Source organism: Thermobia domestica, chromosome 7 (genome assembly GCF_964235325.1).
Source record: "Thermobia domestica chromosome 7, izTheDome1.hap1.1, whole genome shotgun sequence".
NCBI lineage: Eukaryota > Metazoa > Arthropoda > Insecta > Zygentoma > Lepismatidae > Thermobia > Thermobia domestica.
In genome coordinates, this window is record NC_137460.1 from 284,458,076 (window position 1) to 284,469,479 (window position 11,404).

The 11,404-nt window shown below is 34.3% G+C and overlaps 2 protein-coding genes across 3 annotated transcripts in view; both read right to left on the reverse strand.

Annotated features, from left to right (window-relative positions):
- Positions 1 to 3,230, reverse strand: part of LOC145690986 (uncharacterized) — a 42,159-nt gene extending 38,929 nt beyond the window's left edge. The window contains exon 1 of one of the 2 annotated variants that reach the window (XM_081766461.1): positions 2,584 to 3,204. In XM_081766461.1, the coding sequence (XP_081622587.1) occupies positions 2,584 to 2,921 (338 nt within the window). In that variant the 5' untranslated portion in view covers positions 2,922 to 3,204. Of the gene's footprint in view, positions 1 to 2,583 lie in introns of both variants that reach the window. The other variant, XM_081766462.1, reaches the window with a different exon arrangement.
- Positions 3,231 to 6,093: 2,863 nt separating this feature from the next.
- LOC145689087 (uncharacterized) lies at positions 6,094 to 10,984 on the reverse strand. Its single transcript, XM_081763216.1, has 2 exons — positions 10,335 to 10,984; positions 6,094 to 6,302 (listed from the first exon to the last, which is right to left on the reverse strand). The coding sequence occupies exons 1-2, from the start codon at positions 10,670 to 10,672 to the stop codon at positions 6,278 to 6,280; spliced, it is 363 nt and encodes a 120-aa protein (XP_081619342.1). The 5' UTR covers positions 10,673 to 10,984; the 3' UTR covers positions 6,094 to 6,277.
- Between the last annotated feature and the right edge of the window lie 420 nt (positions 10,985 to 11,404).

Genomic DNA, 11,404 nt, shown 5'->3' on the forward strand with positions numbered 1-11,404 from the left:
CATCGTGCTTTACTAATGTAAACCTACATTCAAGAATGAAATGCAGCTTATACGATATAGTTTACTAACATACTAAGAAATTTTGTTCGATAGGCGGGATGTACTTAATAATATCGTATTTATGATATTCTTAATCTGGACTCTAAAAAGGCTAATTTATAAATAAATAAATAACGCTTCGCTGGCATTTTATGAGTACATCTCATTAACCCACAATGAAATTTGATTTAACATCGTTCTGAAATGAATTTAAATAATAATGATGATCTATACAGAAGTTCTACATTTCTATGTAGAAGAACGAAAAGTCGTTTATAACATACCCTTTTCAACAGTAACAGGAGAACATTATCTGATAAAATGTTGCTGCTCCATAACAAAAATTGAAACTAACGTTACTTAGAAATCGATTTGTAGTCATAATGACCACCCCCCTTTAAAGGAAACCCAAAAAGAAGAAACCGACGCCGGGCACATTTTTAAAACATATTAAGATTCTCTATTGTCAAAAGAGATACTTTGCATAGTTATTTTGTATTGATAAATCTATTCTTAATCTTCTATTCCAAAACTGTTCTTAAATAAAAAAACACAAAATCCTGCGGGACTTGTATCTATGGCCATTCTCACTCTATCTAAAATCTAAAAGCAGAGTAACAAAATTTATTTAACTCACCTAATAAGAAAGACGTGATCTCAAATTACATTCACTGCAGTTAGAAGCGAAATAACTGGCAATAGCTGTTAAAGTTTGAAAGATGTTAAAAATAGAATGGTTGGGAAATTTTTCATGGTTTGTACCTGAGATATTCTTACTTTCCTTTATTTATTCAAATAAGATCTCAGTTTATTTTACGCGGCTAAAAGAAATGGAACGTTCTCAAATTATACCATCCGCAGAGTAGGAGCCGTTCTGATCACGAAGTTTGAAACAACTTTAAAGCTACGATCAAAATCTCTTTCATTGTTTGTCAGTACAAACATTAATGCTACCTTCTTCATTAAAAAAAAAAAAAAAAAAAAAACTCGCGAGCTACTTGCCTCTTCTACTAGGAATAGCTAGATGTCAAATACATACTTCTACGATAGGCTCAGAGCCGGGCAAAAAAAAAAAAAAAAGCATTGGAAAGCGCTTGAAATAGAACGAATTCAAACTTTCTTTGTAGTCTCCAGCTACGGATGTTCTTATAAATTTCTAAATTGTAAAAAGCACAAATCCAAATTTGTTAAACTTAACTACTAAAAATTAAAAGAACTAAGTTATCTATTCAGTAAAGTCGGTTGTAGAATAGTTGCCACGATCGTCGCCATGAAACCAAAATTCAATTACCCGCTCACCGCATTCCACACATACAAGCAGACAGAATATGTGACACCACGGTAACATAGTACCATATGACTGTACAGACACACCCAGTGGGAAAAATATGAACTACCACCAATCTGCTTACAGTTCAGGGTTTTACTAACAGATGACTGAATCTCTTTTCATATTTTGTGGGAAGTAATGCCCAATGTGCAAAGTAACCCCGTGTTACGGTAGCTAGTTACCACTGTAAGCGAAATGAAATATCAAAATTCAATGTGGCAAATCATGACACAAAACTAGAAAAACGTTTGGGGAGGAAGGAATTCATATGACTAAGGAATTACGTCCCTAATATATTGTGTTAATTTGGAACACAAATATACAAGCACAGAAAGCCTTTCAGGATGTTACCTATAAAATACTTAGGAACGTACAAGAACACATTCAACACCTAAGACATGTAAGTTTATCCTAAATAAAGAATTTTGCGCTATCCTCGTTTACCAACATTCTGCGTAATGCCCTAATCTGCATAGCAATCTTATTTTTACCGGCCATCTAGCACATGCTGGTTAGCGTTGTTTGTACAATAATTTTCATATCATGTACGTTCACTAAGCCCTTAGAGTATATATTCAGAAATTTTGGTCCATACTCTAGAAATGATTCCTGGGAATGTAAAAAGTCGACTTCCTTGAAAGAAATGAGTGAAGCTATGAAATGGTTTGATGTGTGGACCTCTGCAATTAACAAACATCTTTTGATGGTTAAAATATTCTTTCCTAAAATGTCTCTCGAACACCTCCGGAAAAATGAGGCTACACACATTTGAGCTAAATTCTAAATAGTTCTTGCTCCAATATAATACATACCACGTTTAACTTTGCAAAATATTAGGATAAATACCATTCTCACGATTTCTTATTTTACATAAGTCTCTATATAAATAAAACAATATTGTCGAGCACCCATATTTTAAATATGTGCAACAATTAGTGATAAGTGTGTGATCAATAATAAAGAAATAATTAGTTTATCAAGATCTAAACTACATAAGATTTGTATGAGTCGTATCGATCTCATTTTTATTTTGTATACAGCTTGTCTATCTGTGCCTTGCAATTTCCTAATTGTAGGTTACTAACTTACGTTCGAAATATCTCCCATACCTAAATATTTCTCGTGAAAAATTGCTTTTAACCAACAAACTATCCGAACGCATGTAACCGTATTATCAATCTGAGCCAATTAGTATATGAAAAATTGAACATTACCTTTCTGGGCGAAGTGAATTTAAACTTTTTGTTGTTAATTGTTGGAAGTCATTAGAGTACGACGCGCAAGTCTCCTGAACCATTTCAAATTCAGGATCTTCTTCTACTGCTAATTCTGATTTCACCCTATCACCGTTTAGTTTCACATCCAAAGAACACATAGCTGTATCCTTGTCCATTGTTTCCTCTCTTTCCGTTGTGGATAATATTAACTCTTTCTTGTCAGTCATCAGTTCGTATGTCCACCCTTTCCCTTCGAGTGGATCTTCCTGAGGTAAGTCAAAAGCAATTTCTTCTTTGCACATCAATTCTAACTTAACAGACGCCTCACCAGCCATTGTGAATTGAAATATAATAAGAATATAACACTGTTTTTATACTTCCCTTATATTTTAAGTTGCCAGTCTTAATGAAATGACTTACAAGAACGTTCACAAAAGCAACTTTATATTTAAAATCATCTTCTTCTGCAGATCCTTATTTCCTTAGCCACGATCGCTCTCTAGGCAATTGTTTGTTTGTTTGTAGCAGCCGGAGGAAAGTGAAATGGAACCCGGATGCATATTTTTTTCACGCCCGAGAATCCACAACCGGAGAAATTTCGCAGTTCTGATTGGTTGAATTGTTCATACGTTATAATTCCATTCTAAGACAGAAACGGAGTAGTGACACAAATCGAATCGTTCACTTGGATTGGAAGTAACTAGTGGAGCTGTGGAGGGCATAAAGCAGAAAGAATAATGTATATTCTATCTACAAATATTAATTACGTGAAATTAGAAAATAATGTAATTAGACTTTGTATAAGAGAAAGGGAAGAATGGATCTCTTGGTTTAAGGAATTTGAAACATTAAATCGACTTACTTATCGAGTTGAACGAGGAATTAACAATGATGGTAGAGAAACAATTTATATGGTAAGTGAACTCCATGATTTTATTAATTATAACCCTTGTAAATCTATTCCATAATTTAGTTGCGTATATAAGCTAATGCTATATACATTTCAGACAATATCTTATAAAAGAACACATTTAAAACAGGAATAGTTTCCAAGTTCAACAGGCGTCACATTGCAAATACTGTGCAGTGTATAAACATTGCAATGGAAAAATTGGTCAATGTTCCGTTAAGGGGGTCCAGTGTCTTTGACAGCAATTCTTTCTATTGATTTTCGTTTGATTACATAATATAACGTTATGTTAGGTTAGGGTAGGTCAGGTCAGGTTAGGTTAGGTTAGGTTAGCTTAAGGGGTTCCAGTGTAGTTTTGGACCCCCTTAACGGAACATGGACCGAAAAATTTAACTGTAAATATCGTAGTGTAATTTTCAGCGCAATAATGGTGCAGATTTGCTGTACATGTTTGTACACTTTACAAAACAAATTCGTAATAATATTTTAATAAACTAGTGTGTAAATCTAAATGGTTGTGTTCTTCCCTATGAGACACGTCTCTACGTAGAAAACATTAAACTTGATCTTAAGCACGGATTCACCCATAAGGTAGCTAGTAAGCACAGGATACGAAGTGAAGTATCCGAAGTCAATGTACTAACTCATCACACGCTACTATAGAAATGTCCGAGAGTTGAGCGATTCATGAAATTAAGAAATTTACGCTGGTAATGTGTTATGTTACTTTGCAACACCAATCTGTAATTTCTTTAGTAACGCACAAATGCATAATTCAATACGTAAAGTAAGAGATTTTAAGCCATATACAATGTTTTGCCCCAACCTCTATGTGTTCACCGATCTTCGCTAACGCGCCTGCTCCATGTTCTTATTATGTACGTACACCGAAGCCTCCTAAAGTAAATCTGTGCAAAGGAATACAACCCCCCCACACACACACACAGAAAATGAAAATTTAGTATTTTAAACGGGTTTCACCCGAGCAGATCTACCGAAAACGAGATTTATAAGTTAAATACGATGTCAAACACTTTTCGTGAAAGAAGTAGAGTGTGAACATAAGTAATTTCTGTTCATAGATATAATATTGAAATGCATTTTGAGTACGAGTGAACGTATTGTAAGTGTAACTGCCGGTATTTACTGAACCTGAAGGCGGAAGAATACAAGAATGAGAAGAAGGTGGAAATAAATGGCGGAAATGTTGTGTTCATGTTAGCAATAGACATTTGTGATGGATATAATGCAAACATACGATTTTATTACAAAGGACTATGTCATAAAGAGCGTCGTATCATGAAGTTTTAGCAGCGTCATAGTATGTTGAAACGTAAAATGTACTACGCGAAGTGTGGAAAAGTAAGTAAAAATTCAAAACAAACGAATACATATGTTTAGCAGAAGGGGGTTCTTTTCTCTAAAAAATGTTACAATTTTGGTAATTTCTGTTCACATTCGGTTAGTTTAATGTAGGTTATGTTAGTGTATGTTAAATTAGTGTAAGTGTCCCGCATAATTTTCCAAAAAATGATAGAATTTCGCTTATTTCTATAATATTAGGGAAGTTTATGTTAGTTCAGGTTAGCTTAGATTTGGTTACGATACGTTACGTCTAAGTACTTGCATCATTCATTTCTTCTGTAAATTTTAAGTTTTTTACGTGTTTCTGGATCCCTTGTACTAAAAATACTCCCAAACGAATTTCTCCTCGCAGCGGGCCATTTGTACCCGGAAAACTAGTGAAGCCATTTTGAAAGTAAGAGTTATTAAAATTATTTAAGTGTTTTTAAAGTTGAAATTTATTGCGGATATTTTATGTATTTTTCCACTATCCATTTTTTTGTGTATGCCCCCGTCGCTGACGCACCACCTCGCTCCGCTCGGGCTCTGACTCAGTTTATGACGTACGTGCTTTTAGTGGCCACTTAGCACAAGTTGGTTCATTGTTTAAGCATTAGCTCTTCATTCAGTGCATGCTCTGCTAGAAGATATCGGAAAATGCGATACATGTGTGAAAATTTTGTAGAGCCGTCTGCTCGAGTGATGCTTTAAACGTATTGAATTACGCATTTGTGCGTTACTAAAGACATTAATATAGTAAATTTTGATTGACTGAAAAACGACTAGGCCTATACGTGCAATTCACTTAAATCCGGTTTTTTTTGGGTTTAAACTTTTTTGTTTGTTTGTTTAAATAATTTGCTCTATGTATTTGTATTACTTATGGACAGAAATAAGTTTATTTCAGCTTGGTGTTATTATGCAACAATCAGGTTGTGCAGGAAGCGGTCACATAAGGTAAAAGCGGAATCCAAACTGCTTCTCGGCTTACATCCGAGAGAAAGTGTCCTCCATTTTGGCTTAAGTTTAGATTTGCCCCTCCAGTCTGAAGTTGCCCTTGGACTTTGCAACATACAAAAAACAGTGCTTAAAGTATTAAACATTGTTACATTTCACTTAATTTCAGTACTTCGTGTGTTTCACATAAATTTAAAAGGTTTTCTTCATTATTTTTGCGCATCCGTTACACCTGTTCGCCATCCTACCATGCTGCTCAACCCTTCCGCAATGCTTCCGCATCCGGCAAATAGTACTAACTTCCACATATCTTTTCTCGCATTAAACATAACTCTGCTGCCGAACTTACATTCCTAAACATCAAATAAAATCTTTAAATTATCATTTCTTACCTCATTTCTCCTGTAAATTTTCCTGATTTTTATAAAAAGCGGAGGGGTAACTCTAAACTTAACCCTCCATTTTAACTCGAAACCGGGACTAATTGGCCACAAATGCGATACGTCTGCCGACAAAAAAAAAAAAAAAAAAAAAGTTTAAACAAAAAAAAAATTGTTTTTTCAATAAAAACCATGGTTTTTGCCAACCCTGCTTGTTAATATAACTACCAAGAGTCATTTCGGAAGGACTAAAGATAAACAGTTACACAAGTGAAACCATTATACAGAATTATATGTACAATTTCAAAATAGTGCAGAGTACAGAACTATTTCAGTCTAAGTTAGTTCGCTACGACCTTTATTAGTACAAGTTAAAGAAATACGACGACTTAATTTACATATGAGTAAGAAAAGTAAATAAAGATAAGGATTGTTTGAGTCCACTTTGGCTCTGTCCCATTTATACATAAATAGATACCAAAGATACTTCTGATTTTAATAAATGCCTCTTGTGGGGTTTGTATGACCCCCTCCTCCCAAAAAAGTACGGCATTTCGCTGTATTTTGAAATGAAATGAAATCTTCAAGTTTTACGTCCCACGTGTATGCCGGTTAGGCTAAAGGACATGGTGATGAGTGAAATGAAGAAAGTGGGATGAGATGGGAGAACCCCGAGAAAACCCACGAGCATGGTGTTTGTCCACCACAAATTCCACACGGCGTGAGCTGGGATCGAACCAGGGACCTCAAGCACCGAAATAATATTTAGAGTTTTTCTTTGCAATTGCATAACAATAATGCAATATACAACTATAAAAAATCACAAAAGAAATATTCATAAACTTATAAAGAAAAAGATGCTTTTGTAATATAATCTCTGAGTAATGAATGGGGAATTTAGATCTGAATATAATACTAAAAATATACGGGAGTGAATCGTGATAACCCACAATTGTGTATTCATCAAGATTTTACAAACATGTTTCGTTGTTTGGTTTGTGGTTTAAACCAGCCAACCCTGCGAACAAGTATTCACGGCATGTTCCCTACTGTCTTATTCTATGACTGCATACTTACGTTTATCTTTTTTTTTTTTTTTTTTTTCTTCACAAAATAGTCTTTCAACATTAGCAAGTGTTTCTGAACGGTTAAAAATTCTCTATCCCATTTAAAGGATGCACACTACATTCATTAAGTAAATTATGCACCTTGTATGGTTGCATGCTTACAATCCTGAAATGGTAAAGACGCAGCATAGGTAGGCCAAAAACAGTAAATTTATTCTTCATTTGAGTGATTGCATACAAAAGAGCACTCTATTAGATATTAATTTCCACCGTCGGAAAAGTTTAGCAAAATGTATGGAAACTGTATTAACCCAGTTATGCCTGAAAAAAATTCTACTATTTATTGTTTTAATCTTTTTTATTTTAGCTCATATTATTACCTTATGACGAAAAAAGGCAAAAAAGATGATCCCCCACTTCCAGTTTCACCGGGAGGGGGTGTCCTTTAAAAAGTAACGCACTTACAGCACAGTATCCATAGAAAGTTCTTATTTCGGTTGGTGTGCCTACTAAATTACAATAATCATAATCTGATTTCCTAGTATGAAACAACTGGATGTAAGCTTTACCAATTTGATTCGGCACTCCTATGTAAATATTCAGGAATCGGGAACGTACCGTTTCAGCATTGAGTTGGGCGGTATACAGGTGGACCATTTGTCTTGATACGCCTTTGTAACTTCTAACTAATAAATATAAAACCCTGACATTTTGCACCATTAAAATATCGGCAGGGGGAACCTATTTTTGACATGTTATTCAATACTACTAGACTAACAGTGTTGCTATTTCAACAAAGTTGTACTTTATCAAACCGTAATACGTCAGTTTATTAGAAATTTTGACCCTATTTGGCAATTTTGTTGTTTCCTGGAACTAATCCATAGAAAAATTGCTAAAAGCGAATATTTTTACTTCTGTAGGTGCCTAAAGAAAGTTTAATCTTCATCAGGGTGGAAAAAAATCATGATTTTTTTAAAAAACATTTGTGATGATTTTTTTAAAATTTAAATCAAATCTTTCTCCTCGTATAATACAAGTCGCGAACTGAAGAAAAAGTATTAGGAATTAGTATTAAATGTTAATTATGCCATTTAAGTGAAAGTATTGGGATTCAATTTTGAATTAATCCCCAATCGTTAACCTATATCAATCCCAAACATTGTTTTTTAACAATTTTAAAATATGTTTTTTTTTGGGGGGGTGTAAATTATAGACTTTCCGTCAAGCATCATTCATATTTATCCTAGGATCATGGTTCATACCACCTTCTCTTCAGAATAGAACAGCCTTTAAAACGATAACATTCACATTTTCCCTATCATGTCCCTGAAGCGGAAAATTTTGAGACGGGATCTTTTCTGTTCTTTTTTAATTTTGATCCCCTCTGGACTCCCCTATGTTAACGTACAGATCTCAAAATCAACTGGGAAATACTAAGAGTGTACTAAATGTCTGTACAAAATTTCAAGCTTCTATCTTGAATAGTAAGGGCGGGAAAAATATTTAACAATGAGCTAAGAACATCCCCACAATACCCCAGATGACCCGGATATAATATAAAAATTTACTCATTCTTATTTATCCTAGAATCATGATTTGTACATTATTCTCTTCGGAATAAAACAAAGTTTCAAACGGTAACATTCAAATGTCTCCATTGTGTAGGCTATCGGGGCTGGAAAATCACGAGAAAAGGGATTTTCTGTTAAGAAATATCCCATTTTTACTTTTTATCCCTCTGTACCGCCTCTGTTTAAAGTTAAAGATTGAAACAAATTGAATAATACTAAGGGGTGCAGTAAATGAGTGTCCAAAATTTCCAAAATTCAATTACCCGCTCACCGCATTCCACACATACAAGCAGACAGAATATGTGACACCACGGTAACATAGTACCATATGACTGTACAGACACACCCAGTGGGAAAAATATGAACTACCACCAATCTGCTTACAGTTCAGGGTTTTACTAACAGATGACTGAATCTCTTTTCATATTTTGTGGGAAGTAATGCCCAATGTGCAAAGTAACCCCGTGTTACGGTAGCTAGTTACCACTGTAAGCGAAATGAAATATCAAAATTCAATGTGGCAAATCATGACACAAAACTAGAAAAACGTTTGGGGAGGAAGGAATTCATATGACTAAGGAATTACGTCCCTAATATATTGTGTTAATTTGGAACACAAATATACAAGCACAGAAAGCCTTTCAGGATGTTACCTATAAAATACTTAGGAACGTACAAGAACACATTCAACACCTAAGACATGTAAGTTTATCCTAAATAAAGAATTTTGCGCTATCCTCGTTTACCAACATTCTGCGTAATGCCCTAATCTGCATAGCAATCTTATTTTTACCGGCCATCTAGCACATGCTGGTTAGCGTTGTTTGTACAATAATTTTCATATCATGTACGTTCACTAAGCCCTTAGAGTATATATTCAGAAATTTTGGTCCATACTCTAGAAATGATTCCTGGGAATGTAAAAAGTCGACTTCCTTGAAAGAAATGAGTGAAGCTATGAAATGGTTTGATGTGTGGACCTCTGCAATTAACAAACATCTTTTGATGGTTAAAATATTCTTTCCTAAAATGTCTCTCGAACACCTCCGGAAAAATGAGGCTACACACATTTGAGCTAAATTCTAAATAGTTCTTGCTCCAATATAATACATACCACGTTTAACTTTGCAAAATATTAGGATAAATACCATTCTCACGATTTCTTATTTTACATAAGTCTCTATATAAATAAAACAATATTGTCGAGCACCCATATTTTAAATATGTGCAACAATTAGTGATAAGTGTGTGATCAATAATAAAGAAATAATTAGTTTATCAAGATCTAAACTACATAAGATTTGTATGAGTCGTATCGATCTCATTTTTATTTTGTATACAGCTTGTCTATCTGTGCCTTGCAATTTCCTAATTGTAGGTTACTAACTTACGTTCGAAATATCTCCCATACCTAAATATTTCTCGTGAAAAATTGCTTTTAACCAACAAACTATCCGAACGCATGTAACCGTATTATCAATCTGAGCCAATTAGTATATGAAAAATTGAACATTACCTTTCTGGGCGAAGTGAATTTAAACTTTTTGTTGTTAATTGTTGGAAGTCATTAGAGTACGACGCGCAAGTCTCCTGAACCATTTCAAATTCAGGATCTTCTTCTACTGCTAATTCTGATTTCACCCTATCACCGTTTAGTTTCACATCCAAAGAACACATAGCTGTATCCTTGTCCATTGTTTCCTCTCTTTCCGTTGTGGATAATATTAACTCTTTCTTGTCAGTCATCAGTTCGTATGTCCACCCTTTCCCTTCGAGTGGATCTTCCTGAGGTAAGTCAAAAGCAATTTCTTCTTTGCACATCAATTCTAACTTAACAGACGCCTCACCAGCCATTGTGAATTGAAATATAATAAGAATATAACACTGTTTTTATACTTCCCTTATATTTTAAGTTGCCAGTCTTAATGAAATGACTTACAAGAACGTTCACAAAAGCAACTTTATATTTAAAATCATCTTCTTCTGCAGATCCTTATTTCCTTAGCCACGATCGCTCTCTAGGCAATTGTTTGTTTGTTTGTAGCAGCCGGAGGAAAGTGAAATGGAACCCGGATGCATATTTTTTTCACGCCCGAGAATCCACAACCGGAGAAATTTCGCAGTTCTGATTGGTTGAATTGTTCATACGTTATAATTCCATTCTAAGACAGAAACGGAGTAGTGACACAAATCGAATCGTTCACTTGGATTGGAAGTAACTAGTGGAGCTGTGGAGGGCATAAAGCAGAAAGAATAATGTATATTCTATCTACAAATATTAATTACGTGAAATTAGAAAATAATGTAATTAGACTTTGTATAAGAGAAAGGGAAGAATGGATCTCTTGGTTTAAGGAATTTGAAACATTAAATCGACTTACTTATCGAGTTGAACGAGGAATTAACAATGATGGTAGAGAAACAATTTATATGGTAAGTGAACTCCATGATTTTATTAATTATAACCCTTGTAAATCTATTCCATAATTTAGTTGCGTATATAAGCTAATGCTATATACATTTCAGACAATATCTTATAAAAGAACACATTTAAAACAGGAATAGTTTCCAAGTTCAACAGGCGTC